Source organism: Lichenostomus cassidix, chromosome 14, assembly GCF_008360975.1.
Source record: "Lichenostomus cassidix isolate B80296 chromosome 14, HeHo_3.0, whole genome shotgun sequence".
Classification (NCBI taxonomy): domain Eukaryota; kingdom Metazoa; phylum Chordata; class Aves; order Passeriformes; family Meliphagidae; genus Lichenostomus; species Lichenostomus cassidix.
In genome coordinates this window covers 13,199,124-13,218,325 of record NC_139495.1, presented here as the reverse complement: position 1 = coordinate 13,218,325, position 19,202 = coordinate 13,199,124, and the positions used below count along the sequence as shown (strand labels likewise).

Sequence of the window (19,202 nt, the reverse complement as noted above, 5' to 3'; positions counted from 1 at the left end):
TGTAAAATTTCATAACTGTTTTATAAATGTGAAGTGGGACTGCTTTGTTTTGCCAATAGTTATGAAAAAGGCTGCAGTTCTGGGAGATACTGGCAAACTTTCAGATTCTGATTTTGGGGCAGTAGCTCACAGTTCTGGACACAGCAGAACAGAGCAAAAGAGCAGTGATATTCCCCAAAATATTCCCCAGCTTCCTGCAGCTCTGGAGGAGTTTCTGTACATTCAACAGCTTTTGGCTGATCTCACTTCCCGGAATTAGCCCTCAATCCTGGGAGCCAGAGTAAATATTTGAAAACCACAGCATCCTCTGATAAGGAGCTCCATGGCTTAACTACTTTCTGTGTTTCTTTCTATTTCTTCTGAACTTTGCTCCTTCTTGTATCATGAGATGTCTCATGGGCCTTATGATGCAGACAATAAAGAACTTTTTCCTATTTTCCTCCCCCTGTCTCCATTTTAAACAGTGGTATCTGATTATCCCAATCCTTCCCCATGTATCCCTAGCTTGCTCATCAGGTATTATCAAACCAGAGATTAAAAAAAAAAAAAGGTGTTGAAACAAAGCTTTAATGGAATAAAATGTCTTTGAGGGTTTAATATCCTACTGCCTCAGTCTTTGTGTCTGTACTGAGGGCATTATAACTCTGCTGTCTGGCTAAAGGCAGTTGCATGTGTTGCTGCTGTGCTGGAGGGTGTAGCTTGTTCCTTGTCAAATTACAGACACTTAAATTATTTTCCATCCAAGGAGGGGCAGGTGAAAGAGAAATTGCGTGCGTAAAGCTATAATGAAGGCTGGAAATTGTACAGTTGGATGCAAATGCAGAAGAATGAAATTAAGATCCAGATCAGAACTGAAAATCTGGTTTTGTTGTTGTCTTTAATTCTAGGCTTTTGTTGTATAGTGCACTATAGACAAAATTATGCTGTGGAGAGCGTAATTATGTAATTAAAGCTTTTGCCTTGGTGCACTTGGACCAAAGAATGAAAGGAACCAACTAGAATTTTTTCTGAATGTTAAGCTCTGCAGGGAAAATATCCTTGTAAGTGTTTCATGCTTTCATACATCACTGCTGCTTCTGGCTAACCTGTTTTTACAACCCCAGAAGCTTTCAGGTGGTCTCTGAACTTTCTTGTCCCATTCCTTTATTGTCATGTCTTCCCTTGTAAGGGTTTGGCCTGGGAGATGGTGTGGATAACCGCAGCTTCAGCCCTTCTCCCTGAGGTATTTTGAGGGGATCCAGCTTTATCTGTCAGTTGGTGTGGTGGGATAAGCAGTGTTACTGGAGCTGCAGCATTTAAAGAAGAAAAAGGGAGGTGTTTGTGCTTTGCATGTTCCTTCAGGGTTGGGAGCCTCTGAGCAGATAAGAGGTGGTGGGGCCGGAGACACACTGGATTCATCCTCTCAGTTCCTTTTTTAAAAGAGGAAAACACCCACAGTATCTGCTCCACTTGCAGCTTGAAAAATCAGTATTTTCCAGAGTTCAGTGCAAGATTTGAGAACAAAACCTTTTGAAAAGCATTGTCTGCAGTGAAGTGTTCCCTAATGAGTCTGATCATGTATGAGGCAGGAGGGGATGATGTTGTCTCCCTCACCACTCTGTTGTGGTTTGGTGAGTAGTTGCACCAGCAGCCAAAACTGCCCAATGTTTTTGTTTAAAGCTGAAATTTCAGGTCTCTCCAAACCCTGTACACAGCCAGATGAGCTTGGAAAAGAGCATATTAGTTTGTGGCCTGCAATTGAATGCTGGTTATAAATGGTAAAATCACCACATGAAGACTTTTCCAAGACGTGTATTTGCTCCCGGCCTGTTCCTGGCATGTTTTTAATCTGTTTTGTGTAGAGGGGAAAATTCATGGGAATTATTGACACAAAAGTCATATTGTGAGTCTCAACACACTTTGAATTTAAAATTCAGGCTGGAATATTGAGAGTGCAAACTTTGAAATTAGATTTTAAGCCAAAAAACATTGTTTGGGAAGAAAGTTTAAAATCCAAAGGGCATTGAGAAATTCAGTTCTCTGGTGCAGACAAGATTAGCTGTTCCTTGAGATTGATCAACAAGTTAATATGTGTTCCTCACTCATGAAAAGGTGTGGTGGGCCTTGTTGCTTCCTCCCAGCACAGCATTTCCCAGGCCAGCATTCCCTGCCCATGAGATGGGAATATTGTGAGAGTTTGCAAGGTGGTGCTGGCTTAGCTCCTCATGGTGCATTCCCTATTTTTAATAAATAGAGTTCTCTCCCAAGGTGTATTCCAGCTCCTGGCTAGATTTGCAGACTTCTGTAAAAGCACCTGAATGATGTTCATGGCTCTGATCTCCAGCTTTCCTGTTTTTTTTCAGTAAAAGAGGCTTATCGTTGCTTTCAGGCTGAATGCCAGGGTCAGACTTCATTGTCATTCTTGAGACATCCATCATTTCCACTCCAGTCCTGTTGTCTGGAGTCAGCTTAAGGGCTTAGCTTAGTCCCTGTGGTTTCCTAGAACGAAGAAACCATTTAACAAGCATGTTTGAGATTTCATGTGACAAGCAGGAACAGGTTAGTAGGAAACAAACAACCTAAGCAGACCTGAAGGAGGCTGTTATTGTGGAAATGTGCTGATTGGAACAGCCCTTGCCCAGTACAGACATCTTCTTTTTTTTTTCCTTGGAGAGGAGGATGGAAACTGGAGGTAAAAACAATGTGCCCAGTTCATCTTTGCCCTTTGAAGCTTTGGCCTAGGGAATTTTCCTTTGCCTTGCAGTAGATTCTTCAAGAAACTTTTTTAACTTGAGACACTGCTGTGATTTAAGAATGGAGAGAGCAGAAGGTCTGTGGTGAAGTCTTTTGAGATCTCCCCCAAAATGCCATAGGGGATGATGCTCTGTAAGGCCAAGTTTAGGAGGTCCTTGCAGTTAGGAATCAGCCAGTCCTCAGCCAGCCTGGGATAGAGTTCATTCAGTCTTTTCCTGTCCTGATCTGATTCCTGTGCAGGGGTGACTGGACCACTGCTTTAATTTGTGATGTAGGGTAAATGGTGCATGGATTTATTGTCTTCCTGTTTTAGTCTCTGCACGACAGGGGTGGTTCGTTTACACATCAACAACTGGCTGGAAGTGAGTTTCTGCCTGCCTCACAAAATCCACTATGTTGCCACCAACTTCATACCCCCAGAAGCAATCGAGAGGAGTCTAAAATCTATCAGGTAAGAGGCAGCTCTGCCCCTCAGAGTGTGGCCAGTCGTTGCTCCAGTTCCAAGGGTGGTGCTGCAAACACCTGAGCTGGCACAGGAAGGGGGATGATGTGACTGGGCTGTAGAGTTGAGGCCCTGGGCTGAGACAGGACTCCCTGGAGCTGCTGCTGTGGCACTGTGGTGCTGCTGGATTCGTGGTGCTGGGAAGCAACAGCCTTGGTGTTAACACGAGATGGTTGTGCTGAGGGGATGCTGCAAGAGGCCTGCACTGTTTGCAGTCAGGAATTGTGTGTGCATTTTAATCAGAAGTAATTCTGCTTCTGGAAGAAAGAGAACCCAGACCCTGAAATTCCTTTTTTCCTGTGTTTGTCTACATGCAAAAGTAACTAGCTCTCCCCTTCTTCCCTTCTTCTACTCCATTCTGTATTTCAGTAATGCAGATGAGCAGTTTTCAGACTAATTCTCAATTGTGTGCCAGTACAGTACAGTCTTTTTTCCTTGTCATTGGAGTATCTAGTTACCATGTTACCCTCTGTCCCTTTTTCATAGGGAGCATCTTATGGTGTGACATAAAAACAAGCTTATTTTGAACCCAGTTAGAGCAAAAGGATGATATTAGAAATTCTTTTTTACCATCAGATTGACCCCAGATATCATGGTGTGGGAATAACAAAGCCTTCAGGACAAGCTGCAGTTTACTGTGCAAATGTATTCTATTTTTCTGCAGGCCTTACCATGCCTTATTACTTTTAAATGATGAGAAGTCATTGCTTAATGAGCTCCCGTTGGACTGCTCTCCTGCCCTGGTGAGAGTAATTAAAACTACCTCTGCTGTGAAGAATTTGCAGCAACTGGCTCAAGATGCTGACTTGGCATTGCTGCAGGTACGGGGAGCTGTCAGCAGCTGCTGAGATCCTTTTAAATCACGAGGTGTTTTCTCCTGTGTGCCCCTGGGCTTCTGTGGTGCAGGAGCATGGCAGCTCCCTTCCTCCCTCAGCGTGAGCAGAGAGCAAGTGCCAGCCCTGGAGCCTGGGGAAAGGCTGCAGAAACAAAGGGCAGGGGTGCAGGGACAGTGCTGGGCAGCCCTGCAGCCACAGCCCATCTCGGGTGGGAGTCCCCATCCTGGGGGTCTCTAGTCCCCAGCACTGCTCAGAGCAAGTGCATTAAAACCGGCTGGGGAGAAACTTCTGTTCAAATCATGAGCACCTCCAGGCTTGCCTCCCACAGTCTCTCTGGTCCAGCACCTGACCAGCATCAGAGTTAAACCTTTCCTCATATCTGAGGGGAATTTCCCATTGTCCCCCTTGGGTGTGTTGCCTCAGGACCTGTTCCTGTGCCCCTCTGAGGAGAGTGACTGTCTTCTCTGTGCCTTCATGTTTGGTGGTTAAAACCAGAGCAAATTGTACTCTTGACTGACACCACAGTGGTCTGGCCCAGTACTGCCAGGCTGATGTCTGCGTGCAAATGAGGCACCCAAAACCCAAGTGAATATTTACAGCTGCCATGCTTCCTCTGGACTTGCCAAGATCTTTTCTACCAAAGACTTGTGAATGCCTGTGCAAACCTTCCCATCCCTTTCCCTTAGTCCATTAGTGCACTGACTTTGCAGAGTCTTGGGAAGAAGATCTAGCTTAGGCTTGGGCAAAAATTTGGAGCTAGTGTCCCCAAGCTCTTTCCAAATGCCTTTCCAATAGTGACAGCCAGCTCTCAAATCTGAATTGCTGGAGCTGACGTGAGGAGCCCTTGGAAAGGGAAGTTTGTGCCAGTGGAGGGACAAGACCCTGGCACTCACATGAGTTGTGAGGCCGCTGAGAGATCCCTGTGGATGTCTGTGATCATTGAGGATGATTATATGGGATGATCTCAGAGAGGTTAGAGCCACTCCATGCTCCTAAGGGTCAATCCAGAGCCAGGGACACAATCTGTGCTCTCTGTGATGGGGGAGCACAGCTCATCATCACATGTTCTCCTGTTCATAGGTCTGTGCCTTCTCTTATTCCAAGGGAAAGGTCCTGCTTTGTAATAAAATTCCAGGTCTGCCTGCAGTGGTCTGTGGTATTACTTGGCTATGGGATGAACTCTGGAAATTCCCTACTGCTTCTGTAGTTTTGTTCTCCACAAAAAAGCACAGTTAAATGCATCTAATGATACAGGCTGGATTTTATGTCTCATAGACACCATTTATGTGGCTTTTCCAGAGCCATTAGCAACCGCTGACTTGTTTAACACATTAAAATACTTGTGTAGCTCATTACTGAAATACCTCAGTGCAGTAAAAAGGCAGAGTTGGTTTCCTTTATGTTTGTGTCATGGTAGAGGTTGATTCTTTCATTTTATTTTTCATGTATAACACAATGCATTTTGTGCATAAATAGAAACGTTTTTTTGGGGCATGAAAAGAAGCTAAACTTGTATTGATACAGTTTGAAGAAATTCCTTTGAGGCAGGAAATACTAAGTTGCTTAGAAATGTGAAATGAATCTCTGGAAATTCATAACCTTGTCAAGTGCTTTTTGATCTGCCACATGTTATATTAAACCATGAATTTACTCTGAAGGCAGGGTGAAAGGATGGAACATTCTTCTTTCATTTCAGCTCAAACAAGACTTTTTTTGTTGTTGTATGGCACGCTTACTGAGAATTTGAATATTGCTTTTGCTCCCCTAATTTTTCCCTGTTTTCTCAATACAGGTTTTCCAGCTTGCTGCACATCTTGTTTACTGGGGCAAAGCAATTATTATTTATCCTCTTTGTGAAAACAATGTCTACATGCTTTCTCCAAACGCCAGTGTCTGCCTGTAAGTAGAAGGAAATGCATCTGTAGCAGCAGACACTGTGAGGTGTGCAGATGCACTTTCCTTCCCTGTCTGGATACAGAGTGGGAGCTTCATGAATTTGCTGAGACTGTGCAAAACACAAACCATTACATGAGCCTGGACTTGCACAGCCAGTGTGGGCAGGGAGGAGCAGCAGAGCAGATCAATATTCCTCTGTGGTGGTGAGGGCCCTGGGAGCAATATTTAGCCTGTGGAGCTGCTGTCAGTGTTTTTAGTACTCTTGCTCACAGAATGCCCAATGTGGGAACATTTACAAACCAAAATAATTTATGATTAAGTTAAATGAGTGGTTTATAGGGCTCTCTGTGTAGCTGGCACACCTGATATGAATCAAAAGTTGCCATCACTCTTGTGTTGATGTTGTTGTTTGATGTGGTGGCATTCCACACTGTGTGTCTTGTGACAGACAGAAGGCAAAGTGGCCATTTGGAGTGCAGGCAGAGCCACTGCAAGGAGGATGTGGAGGCAGTGATGGGTATTTTTGCTCTGCTGAAGATTGGCAGCCCTTCCTCTGTTGGATTTTGAGATGTTTTTAGACCCTGTGCTGGAACTCAGTTATAGGAAAATAGTTTTAAATCAAAACTTCTGTGACGGAAGTATAAAAATAGGGCTGGAAGGGACCTTGAGGTCATTCAGCAACAACTGTGCCTGTGTCATATATGGCAGTGCTGTTCTTGAAGACCTTGGAAGATGGCAATCCTAAGACAGGCAGTTTCCCTAATACTTAACTTGACTGCCCTTTACTTCTGCTCAGTCATATTGCTTGTCCTGTCAGAGGGCACAGCCACATCTGCAGCTGCAGTTTGCACATCCAGAGGTTGTGTGTATCCTGCCCAGCCCTGCCCAAGCCCTGTCCCTTTGATCAGAGGCTGCACAGGTCTAGACATTTTATCTCTTTTATTTTTCTCCTCTGGATTCTCTCCACACCTTAAAAAAAGTCCTGGAGCTGAATGGAAGGCTGAGGTGAAAGTGCAGGAGCTTCTGGCTGGCTTCTTCAGGACACAACATGCCAGCAAGTATCCTTAGGGGTATTCTAGATCACAGGGAATATTACATTTAGGAATTGGCAGTTCTGTAGTGCTTAAACTGATAGAAGTTACCCTGACCAGCACTAGAGAGCTGATCTGTGCCTTTGCCTCTCTCCTGCAGTTACTCTCCCCTGGCAGATGCCTTCTCCTGTCAGTTCCGGGGTCACAACCTGCCCTCCATGCTGGCCAAGTTCTCCCTGCCGGTGTCGCTCTCCGAGTTCAAGAACCCGCTGGCACCGCCTGTCCAGGAGGTGAGCTGGGCACTGCCCAACAGCTCCTTGTTCTCCTGCTAACCTGATGGTGCTGCTTCTGGAGCACTTGGGCAGGAACCTGCTGTTGCACACTGACAAGTTCCCAATTACTGTGTTTCCAACCTTATGATTTGTTGTTTCGTGTCCTCGTGCCAAAAAGCTTGGAGGATGTTCAAGGTAAGAGGATGCTCTGTGCTGGCAAAGCACAAGCCTAAGAGAAATATTAGAATATTTCTTTCCATGGAGTGATGTAGCAGGGAAAACTGAAACTCCATTTGGTCTGTTGCAAACTGTTGTAAATTGGTAGGGCTGAATCAAGTTTGTAGATTCCTCACAATCTACATTTGATTTTATTCTGTTCCATCTGCTCCAAGTTCACAATCTGTTTTTAAATCCAAGTCTGTTCACTTGGTTTTGCTGTAAAACTGGAATTATTTAAAAGCTGTTGGAGGAAGTAGACTCAGCATGGGGTCAGCAGAAGTCCATGTGTCTCTGCATCAGCTTTTTAGTGTTCAGATCTGGGTTAATAAAATATAGATTTGGGATTTGTGAGCTGTTTTGCTCACGCATCAGTCATGGCTTGTGGCATTTCTGGGAACTGGTGGAACACAAGAAGGAGCTCAATAACATGAGGTCTCCTGGCTGACACTGTTCTGCTCTCAGATGGAGGAGCTTAGACCTCTGAATGTGGCTCAGTGTGGCAAGGGAAGCGTAGGCAGAGTTTTTCAGCTGATTTCTCGTGGTTGTTTCTGGCCTTCAGACTTGGGTGCCTTGGTGGCTCCATGGACTTAGCCCCTACTCAGATACAGAGAAGATTAACATGGCCTGTGCACTTGAGCACAGCTGTGAGGGAAAAATTGGTTGTAATTAGAGGTTGGCAGAGATGATGATCAGAGATAAAGATAAGTAATGATGTAGGTCGAATCCCAGTAATATGTACTGGTCAGCTGCCACTTTGGGACGCAGGGGAAGAGCAGGACTCCACTGTAGTTACAGACAAATAAGTGTCTTGAAAATTGAAGCTGAAATCATAGCATTAATTTCATTCTATCTGCAGTAGCTTCAGGAGACATTCTCAGTAATCCTTTTAAAATTAATTACTTGCCTTAATACTTCTCCTTCAATAGTTCTGGTTGTTCTCAGACGTCCTACTTTTGTTTAAAATACACAAATAAAAGTCTGCCAGTTACTGCTGCAGTTATGCCTTGAAACAAGGCTGCAATAAATGCTTGCCAGAGCTGATGGAGTGCTAAAGGGTGTTTTTAGAGTGTGTATCTTCCCTCTGCTGCTCACCTGTCTGTGGTGGGGTGCTGAGGGTCAGCAGCACAACTTGCTTTCATCATCCTTTCAGCCTTATTGGAAGGATGAAGGATCATACTGTGAAAAGCTGTGACTTTTTGATAAAGCAAAGTGTGACAGTTCTTGGGGGAGTTTAGATTGGAGACAGTTTTTATGTATTTTCATATCAGTACATTTTCTTCTACTTTGATTTACCTATGTAGGACTTCTTGTACTATTTTTTGTTAGGAACCAGTCTTTTTAAAAAGCGATGACTCCAATCCCTGCCCTGAAGTGGTCAGGCTCCAATTGTAATTAACAGAGATCTAATCAATACAGCAATTAATCTAATGAAATGTGGGTGGGTTTTTGTTCCGCTGTGCTGTGATAAAAGATGTACTCTGAACTGTAAATATTGTCAAAATGTATTTGCTTTGCCTTTGAAAAAAATTAGCAAAGCTGGAACTTCTCTCTGTAGTTTTGTTCTTTGTGTGCACAGGAGATATGAGATTTTTCAGCTTTAAAGATTTCCAGTGGTTGTCTGTTTTCTCATGCTTTTCATCAGGCTGAGAGCACTGTCTGTGCTCCTGAAGGTCACTGTGCTGCAGGGTCAATACTGTGGGAGGGGGTGTATCTTCTGCAGAAACTCTTGTGGCCTCATGGCATCCATCCCATCTGATGCTTCTAAAAGCATGGCATTGGCTCCCTGCCTTTGGCATGTGCTTCTGGATGGGTAGAGAATGCAGAAGGCATTAATAAAGCCCACGGTAGGAAATAGGAGAGCTCTTAGAGCCCTTCCTGTTTTTATACAAAAATACTGCTTGATTTGAAAGGGGACAAGGTTATTTTTGTTCAATTACCATTACATGAGTGGAATTCCTCCATTCCTTTGGGTAGATGAAAAAAATGTGACACTCATTTTTATACTTGGGGTGCTGTGGTATTTTTTGGCTGGTAGGAGATATGAACACCCTGAGCAAGGACAAGACTGCCTTGGGAGTGCAAGTCTGTGTTCTGCTTTTGGTATCTGCCTGTCAAGTCGGTAGGAGGTGTCCAGTGAGTGATGTGTGCCAGGCCTGCCAGTGCTCTCAGCTGTGCCCTGTGCCAGAGACTGAAATTCTTGATTGTGTCATCTTGATCTCTTTTTTTGCCTGTGATGAGGAGCAGGGTATTGCAGTGGAACCCTGGTCAGTGTGTATCAATTGAGAAGATTTTGGTATTCCTGCATTGCTCCCTGCTAGTTTCCCTCTGTCTGTGTTTCCCTGGATTCTGTGGCTTTGCTGAGCCAGCAGTGCTGCAGCAGGGTGAGGATGAGCCCATGCAGCCAGCTCTGCCAGTCTAAGGAGATCTGGGTGCTGCTGAGCCGAGGCCCTGCTGTTCCTTCCCACTCCCAGGTGTGCACACAGAGCCTTCTCCCTTCCCTCTCCGTTTTCCTAGAGCCCTGGCTCCTGTCCAGCATGACTCCATTCCTTTAACTTGTTTCAGCTGCACAAGTTTTCTGCCAGGTTAGCAGGTGGAATTCACTCAGGGACATCCAGTGAGCTGGTTCAGAGTGAGGGAGGTGACTTTGGCAGAACTGGTGCAGCTGGGGGAATGAAGGGAAGCAGAAGCTGTTTTCCCCATTTCGCAGTGAGTTGTCTCTTAGCTCCACTGTGCCATGTAGTGTCACCAGGACTTGCAGCAATCCAGGGCAGCCTGGGACCGTCCTGGATCTCACCAGGGTGCAGCCATGGGGAAGGAAGATCCTGTGAGCTCATACAAAAGGGAGCTCATCTTGCCTTTTGGTGTTTTTACTGGAAAAGAAGCAGTTTGCATCTCGTCTACCTCGACCCCAAAGAAGCTGTCCTTGTTCTGCGTCCTGTAGCTGTGGGTTCATTCCCTGTGCTCTCCTCTTGCCTGAGTGGCACAGCCTTGCTGTGAGTGCAGAGCACACTGGGCTGGAGCTCTGGGGGTGCTGAGTGGGGTGCACAACCCTTCCAAACCTCCTGGGAAAGCCCAGGAGCACTTGGTGACCCAAAGCCTTCAGATCAGCACATGCTGATTGGCAGGGTCTGTACCAGGCACTGCTGCTGGTGCAGGGGAAGGCTTTGACCTGCTTTTAAGGGTAAGGATTTCTTTGTCCAGCATCAAATTTCTTTTCCCAGCTACTCTGCACTAAGTTTCTCTGCAAACCAAGAGTTAGGGATGATGTTTTTGGCTTCCCCTCGTCTGCACTGTGACCTCAGCTAGTTCATCTGCTTCAGAAGCTATAACATCTCTCTGCCCTGCCTTGAACAAGCATGGACTAGCAGGAGGGATCTTCCCACCTGTAAGGAGTGTTCCTAAGTGAATCAGACATCCCATTTCCTCCCTGCATCCCCTTTATCATAGTGTACATTGTCATTATTATTATTATTCCAGTTCTCTAATTCTCCCTTGATGGGACGTGGATAACTGCAGGAAAAAAAAAAACCAAACCGATAGATAGGAAAGCACAAGAGCTGCTGCTGAACAAAATCTCTTTAACTTTTCACTTTTGTTTTAGTCAGTCTGGCCATCCTGCCAGGAGCCAGGCTCAGGAAGATGAGGCCTCTGCCTTGTGCCTGTGGAAAACGTGCCGAGCTTTGTGCAGGGCTCATGGAAAATGAGGCAGGAAAACGTGTCAGGGGATGGAGTGGGAGGGGAGCTGCCTGCACACCCTGAATGGGCAGCTGTGTCTTCAGAGACACATAGGCTGCTCTGCTGGAAGGCGTTAGGAGCCATGGGAGCTTTTGTTGGCAGAGGTAAGAAAGTAGGATTAAGATGCATTTATATTCAGTTGGACTGGGTATAAAATCAGAGGTTTAGTGGAGTAAGTTAAAAGGATATGTCATGCTAGGCCTGAACGGAGGGAATGGTTAAGCTGAGAATTCAGAGCTGTTACTAATGACTGAAATGGCAGTATTAGACAGTAAATGTTTCATCCTACATCAGTAGGAGTCTTCAATCTGTTTCCTGTAAAACAGGGAGAAGTTTTAATAGCTGATCTGTTTTCCATGAAACAGCATGGTTTGAATGCTAAAGAAACGTAATATATTTCAGCAAACATCCCAGCACCCCAGTGACTTTGAAGGTATCATCATCCTGAGCCAAGGCAGCCCTCAGTTCTCAAGTCAGACCTTGAAGAGGGCACGTGTCAAATAACTGGATAATCCAGGCTGGAGAAAGGTGTGCTTCAGTAGGCAAAACAAGCTGTGTTTTAACCAAGGGTCTCCTCATGTAGTGAGAAACAAGCTAGGACTGAGTACTCTAGGTTGCTGTTTTCCCTTCCCTTTCCTGAACCTGTTGCTGCTCCCAGTTATCCTTAACTTTTTTTGGCCTGGGAATGAAAGCAGCCTTAAAGAATCCTTGCAGGAAATGTAACACATTTCTCAAGAGTTTTACAAATGCCCCCAGAGAATAAGGAATGCTGCATCTTGTCCCTCCAAGACTGGGGCTGAGCTTTCCTCTGGCCATCCCAGAGTGCCCAGCCGGGCTGATGTGCAGTGCTGTGTTTGTGAAGCCAGTGCAGCCTCTCTGCTTGTGTCAGTGAGCACAAAGCAGGGCATTGTACCAGTGCCTTGCACGACAACACCCTGTCACTGCTCTGGGAATGGCCCTGGGCTGATCCCTGCCAGCAGGAACAGGCCAGATGTGGATGCTGCAGCAGACAGGACCCCCTCAGAGCAGGCTGGAAAGAGGCAGCACGGGCAGACAGGAAGCATGAAAGGAATACGGATGGAGTTTAGATGGAATTGGTAGTTAAATTAAGCAACACAAAATGTTTCACTTTATATTTCCATCACGATCCTGGTGTTTCAGCCAAAACAGGCTGGTTCTGGATTCCTGCTGTGCCAGAGCATGACTGAGGGAGTGCAGGCAGTGCTGGGACTGAAGTATATCCTTGCTTGGGAAGCTACTCACAGCCCTTTTGGCTTCAGCAAGGAGCCCAGCTCTAATGAAGTGTCCTGAGAGGAGGCACAGAGATAACCCTGCACCTCTGGGGGAGGAGCAGCATTTCCAGCCAGCACTGCACAGATGGTGCAGGGAAGCCTCTGCTCCTGCAGCCCTGTGTGAGCTCCTTTGGAGCTTGGGAGGAGCAGATGGAGAATGGATGGAAATTCAGTGCTTGTGTCCAGGACAGGCAGCAGAATGTGTTAGCAAAGCCTCTGCTAGACCTGGTCTGTGAAAACACTTCTGCCTTTGGTAAGAAATGGGTCTAAACCTGGAGGAAGTGGGAATGAGGCACACTTGCAGTGGTGGCACAAAGCTCATCATTTGGTGCAGGATGCTGCAGCACTTGGGCTTTTTGTAGGACTGGATTTTAAGAGGCACCAAATTCCTGCTGAAGTTTGGCTTAGTATGGAAGACTGTCAGGGATCATCAGCCTCTGTGGTCTAGGGATGGTTGTTCAGGCTCACTTTAGGATGGAAGAAGAGTTTCCTCTGGTTCTCAGGTTGGTCACAGATCTCCAGCTCTTCCCCCAGAGATAGCACAAAGGTGTTTGGCAGGGGTTGGTTGCACAATGTTGGGGCTGTAAAGCTGTGACACCACTGCTGCCTGGCTTCTTGTTCCACTGGGCCAGAGCTGCTGCCTCAGGGTGCCTTTCTAGGTATTTCCACGAGGGTGTGGAGGTGAAGGTGCACATGCAGGATTAGGGAGTGTTGGATGAGACTCTCCATGCACATGGAGCTGTAACAAAAGAAACTCGCCTTATTTTCGTAGTTCGTGGAACCACCAGAGTGACCAGGGGAGGCTGGTCTGGGTCAGGCCCTACCCACAGCTTCTGCAGGTCTGTCTTCCCATCTCTTTGGATTTTACCAGAGTTGTTTTGTGCTCTGAAATGTGCAGCCTTCTTTCATTTGCTAATCAGACATCGCTGTGTGCCGACAGGTTGGAAATAGAAGTAAAATAAATGAGCCATCTTTCCAGCCAGGCCTGCATCTGGAAGGAAGGATTTCAGCAGTGTAATCACCTTGCTCTTCCAGGCTGACTTCAGATGTTAGCAAAGCTCTATATCTTGGTGTCTTTTGCCAGCCTTCCTCTTCTGTAGATTTTCTGTTAAACATGTAAAATGAATTATGGTTTTTCCAGAAAATAGATGTTTGAAGGTGCTCCCAGACAATATGTTTTAAGATTAAAATCTGCTGAACCCCAGAAGTGGTAATCCCTGAAAAGACAGGGTGTGGGTCTGTCTGCAAACAGAAGAGGTTTCTTTTGTGATTTGATAGCAGAGGAGGAACTGAGAATTACAAGATTTATGGAAAAAGGAAAATTATGTGGGCTGATGAACTTGGGTTTGGGGCTTTTATTGAGATTTGGCCTGTTACCCTGATGATTAATGTAGCAGAGTGAGCTTCCTTCTGAGTCTGAGCTCATGCTGCATGTGTTTGTCTCACCAAAACAGTGTTGGTTGCTATGAAATCCCCAAACAGCCTTGTCAGTGATTGTGTTGTCAGAGCCCTTTGCTATGAGAGCTGCCTACAGTGATATGAAAAGGCTTTTTATGCAGAAATCAAGACACAATGATGCATTTTGAAGGCTCCTCCCAGAGTTCTGAAAACAGACCATGTTACTATAAACGCTCACCCCTCGCTCTGCCCGTGGTGCAGGTCTCCAGCAGGTGTTGTGCATGTTTAATACAAGAGTCCCCTCATTGCTTTTGTTTTTGCTCTTGCCTGCCTGAAAACCCAGGTGCCTTTTAACCTTGTGTTTTTATAGCAGAGGGATGGTCAAATGAGGGATATTGACTCTGTGCATGGAGAGGGGACTCCTTGGCAGCTCAGGCTGCTGTTCCTTGCCAGGGCTTCTGCTGCTGGTGGTGCTATTTCTGTATCATCCAACCCTGCCAGGTGCTGCTCTCCAGAGCCTCTCCCGTAGCTAATCAGCAGTTTCCCATCTGACAGCAAATGGCTCCTATTCCTGGCCACCTCTTCTAGTTGCTTCAGCTCTGCCCCATCACCCTGCCCTCTCCCTGGCTCTCTAGAGCAGCCTGCACTTCAGCCTGACCATCTGGGATTAACCCTGCAGTGACTTATTTTAGTGGCCCTTGTGTAGGAACCAGCAAACCGGTCTGGAGCTGTGGCAGGGGCAGGGCAGGTTCCTTCCAGGCTGTGCTGGTCAGTATTGCATAAAGATGTGGATCATGAAAGGCTCCATTGCAGCCTGAGCACCCTCAGAGGCTCTGGGTGTGATGAAGGTTTGTGCCTGGTCACCTTTTCATGATTGGAAAAGAGATAAGCTCTCGTGTGGGGTGAGAAGCATTTCTCCATGTGACTCCTTACTCACAAAGTGAACTCTTTGTGTGTTGTTTTCCTCCTGTATCTCATTTCCCAGATGTTTAACCCCTCGTTTCTCTCTCTGCAGCCCCAGCTGTATGTCATTTCCCAGGTGTTTAACCCCTAGTTTCTCCCCCTGCAGACCCAGCTCATCCAGATGGTGATTTGGATGCTCCAGCACCGGCTCCTGATCCAGCTGCACACCTACGTGTGCCTGATGGTTCCCCCGAACGAGGAGGAGTTCCGAGCCCAGGATGAGGACATGCCCTTCACTGCCAGGGTTGGGGGACGAAGTCTGAGCACCCCCAATGCTCTCAGCTTTGGCTCTCCAAGTATGAACACACTTTCTTTTGCTCTTCAGGCTCCACCTCACTTCTAGAGCTTCCCTTAGTGCTGCCAAAGGCCATCAGGCCTTGGTAACAAGACAACTCCTCTTGCTGGAGTACTTGCTGATTAGGTCCAGTCTTTCCTAAATTTAGAACTGGGCATTGGTGAAAGTCCTAAGGGTTATTAGACTTCTTTTTAGAAAGAAGTAATGCTTTGTAATTTGCCAAGTTCTCATTTGGTCATGTAAAAGATTTTTATGAGGTATTTGGTTCTTTTTTCAAAGGAACTTCCTCCTCCCTTGCTGCACTCAGAAGTATCCCCTATGTTCCTCTGGCTGCACTGCTGTTACTGCCCAAGTTTTGGTTTTCAGGACAGAAAGAAAATGTGAGAATTTGTTTCAAGCAGCACTGGTTTCAGTGGACTCTATAGCCATTAGAGGAGACACAGAGCTGGCTTTGTTCTCACAAATGATTGATTTCTGTTTATGTCTCCTGATTTCTTTAATCTCCCCAGTGCCATTTTTCAGGGTGATTCCAGGAAAGCATTCAAGAGGATGAGTCAGACAATGCTGAAATCACCAAACTTTCCTGCCTGTGCTGTTCTGAGCAGTGTTCTCAGAACACCGCTGGGCTTGGATGTGGGGAGAGATTCTCTGTACAACTTTGAGCTTTACAGGAGTTGTGAATTAGGGCAGAAATCTTGGAACGTGAGTCAGATGAGTCTGTGATCTGCTTATTCTGGCTCACTCACAAGAGGATATTGCTTCTTGGCCTCTCTGGCTGCTCCCACCTTCTGTGCTGTTAGGCTTTTCATGTTACCACTTCATGGTATTCCAGCACAGCTGGCTGGGAATTCTCTTTTCAAATGTTTTTTATGGACTGTTTATGGTCTCCAGAAGTACAGTTTTCCACACAAATTGATGACTTTGTTGAAACATTTGAATTTCCCATTGAGAAAATTGCTGTGTTGTCATATGACTAATTGCAGATTCATGGAACACTTGGAGAGCCACTTTCTCTGCTCTCTAGAGAAAAGAGATTAGTTGGAAAGGCTGCACAGAAACAGCCTGAATTGATAAACTTTGCCTCCTTATGCTGAGGAATATAAAAATTTCATGTGTGTGTCTCTCTCTCTTGCCCTGATAGCCAGTAGTGATGACATGACTCTGACAAGCCCTAGCATGGATAATTCCAGTGCTGAGCTGATACCTGGTGGGGACTCACCCCTAAATAAGAGGATGACAGAGAATCTCCTGGCAAGCCTGTTGGAACACGAGCGGGAAGCCATCCTGAATGTCCCTGCTGCCCAGAATCCAGAAGATCTCCGAATGTTTGCAAGGTGAGCAGTGCAAGATGCAATCATTTCTTATCCTTCCTCCTTTATGGAAGGATTGGTGTGGAGCCTGAGTAAATCTGCAAGCCCGGGAGATTTGGAGGAGAGATTCTTTTGAGTTTGTTCCTATATTTCATCTGTAATACAAACTAATATGTGGCACAAGAGCATTTGTTAACAAAGAGGTCCTGGGGGTGTGAAGGAGCATCAGGGAGGATGGCTGGACTTTTTGCCTGCCAGTTCTCCTGTGTCCACACATAGCAGACACAAAACTGCACAGCCTAAAAAACCCTTCTGAGCAGGCAAGGCAGAGACCTAGTGATGCTGATGCTGCCATTTTGTGTCCGTTGGTATTTCCAAGCCAGCTATCCTTAATTTTGTGGTTTGTAAACTCCTTGGGAATATGAGACCCAGAGGCAGCCTGAATACTTTCACAGCCCAGCCTGTGAGTGTCCCAAGGTCTGTTTGCAGTGATGAGAGCTCACTGCTTAGGTTAGTTAAGCTAAAGGCATTAGGATGTGTGATTGGTAGCACACATTTTGTTGTTACAAATTTCCACGCAGCAAAACTAGGCACGATGTGGTTCTGTGTGTGGTAAAAGCAGAATGACATCCTAAGCAGCCATTTGGGAAGAAGGGAGTGGGGGGAAATACTTCCTAAGGATTTCAGAATACAGTGGCATCACTGGAATGCAACTTCCACTGCTTTTCATTTTTGTGGAGCAGAAAACCACCTGAGGCAAGGACTGCAGCTGTTCCATACTCTGGATTCAGCTGGTAATCTCTGAAAACCTGGTTCTTGCCCTAGGATGGATACAGTGAGGTAGCCCAGGGAAACTGTAATAGCAGGAAAACACTTCCCTTGTCTGTGGCAGAGTACAGCTCAGGGACTTTGACAGAGCTCTCAGAGCTTCTGGGTACTTAGTGCTCTCTGAATTTCTTGTCTCCTTCATCTTCTGCACCTCTTCAGAGAATATTCTCTGACTGAGAGGCAGCATTGGCCACTCGAGAACCCTGAAGTGTTTTTTTCTTTATTGCCAACTAAGTCATTACAAAACCAGTGAGGAAGGAAAGGAAAAACAAAATCACATTTAATATCTTCAGACAGAATTTGTGGGGGACTCTTTGGACCAGTTCAGTGGCAGATTCTTAGTTATCCTAGTGAGCGGAAAGGATGTCATGATTGCTCCCCTCTCTCTTCCCTCAGCTGGGTAAAACAGCCATTTGGAAGCTTTGGAATTGCAGATGCAAAAAATTACTCTGATTTCTTTGTTAAACTAGCCAAGTGATGTTTATTTTGCAGTTTGCTCCTGCCCCAGGTTCTTTTGCAGATCCCCAGGCCTTGCCAGGTCCGAGTTTCCAGTCTACTACAGATTGAATTGACAAGTGCAGAGTGCTCTGAGGCAACAGTGAGGAATAAACAGATTAAACAATAAATAAACAATAAACAGATGGGTCCTGTGGGCAGATGCTGCAGTGCACATGTAGGAATATTCATACAAGACTCTCTTGGTTACTGCTGATTTTATGAGACACCACAACTTGTAGGTCGTGGGTGTATTTTCTCTCTTTTTGTGCCATAACCATCAGAGATGAGTGAGTGAATCTGTTGCTCTCAATGAAAGGGAAACAACCATGGAGAATTTGCCTGAAGGAGCTGATCTCCCTTGTTACCCCATGTAGGTACTGCTCCAGCCCTTCCTTCTGTCGTGAGGAGCAGCAGCCCAGGAGGGGCTGTGCCCTGGCAAACAGCTCTGCTCTCACAGCTGCCTCCAGAGCAAAGTGCTATAAATGCACAACTGGTGCCCTAAATATCCTCTGGTATTTGCCTTTCCCAGGGTGCTGTGTGCACACAGAGGGATGGGCTATTTCCAGCACAGCAGTAAAGCTCAGCCTGGCACATTGTCCTGTGCTGGTGCCTCTGAGTGCTCGTCCCTCATTACACAGAAGCACAGAGTGCTGGTGCCTGTCCAGGACAGAGCACAGCCCATGTTTGAAGGCAGAAGCCTTAAGGGGAAGTAAGGAATTACTGAAGTTTGGCTCCAGCATTGGCTGCATCAACCCTTGTAACACTGAATGGGAATTGAAATACAAGTTCTTTCCCAAGGTGCAGCTGGAGGAGGGTTGGCATGGCCTTCCAGGAGTAGGCTTGAGAAGGAGAAAAGTTCTTTTTGAGCTCAATCCTCAATAATGTACACTAAGCCTTCCTCACTGCACATTAAGCAGTGCTTTTGAAGCTTGAAGAAGTGTGATGCTTCACTCATGGCTTCTCTCCCAAGCCATGGGTGTGGAGTTGCTCTCAGGGTTTGTTTGTCTTGCTCTTAGATTGGGAGATGAGATCCTGCATTCCACTGAGGAATGCTCTTTGGCAGCACTGAGCTGTGGACAGTTCTGCCCTGGTTTCAAGCAGTGCTGTGGCAGGGACATGTCCTTGGCCAGAAACAAGCTAATTCTATTTGAATTGCTAGTCTGAGAGAATTCTTTTCTTTTCTTAGTGTGTAGGAACACTGCAGTGCTGTTGGAGAGGCACCTCTTGCAACCTGAGCAGGGGAAAACAGTGATGAGCAATGGAAAGCAATAGTCTTCCATCACTGCATCTGGATCTGCACATCTGTCAACAGACACACCTGTGCAGCTTCAGAGGGACTCAAACACAGTGTCACTGCCCCAAGAGGTGCCATTTCGTGCTGTGTCCCATAAATG

The 19,202-nt window shown here is 46.1% G+C and overlaps 1 protein-coding gene across 6 annotated transcripts in view; it reads left to right on the top strand.

Moving 5' to 3' along the window:
* NPRL3 (NPR3 like, GATOR1 complex subunit) overlaps positions 1–19,202 on the top strand; it is a 41,011-nt gene that overhangs the window by 18,801 nt on the left and 3,008 nt on the right. For all 6 annotated transcript variants that reach the window (XM_085074961.1, XM_085074962.1, XM_085074960.1 and 3 more), the window contains 6 exons: positions 3,047–3,184; positions 3,900–4,056; positions 5,864–5,970; positions 7,159–7,288; positions 14,984–15,173; positions 16,314–16,506. In XM_085074961.1, coding sequence (XP_084931087.1) covers positions 3,047–3,184; positions 3,900–4,056; positions 5,864–5,970; positions 7,159–7,288; positions 14,984–15,173; positions 16,314–16,506 — 915 coding nt within the window. The remainder of the gene's footprint in view (positions 1–3,046; positions 3,185–3,899; positions 4,057–5,863; positions 5,971–7,158; positions 7,289–14,983; positions 15,174–16,313; positions 16,507–19,202) is intronic.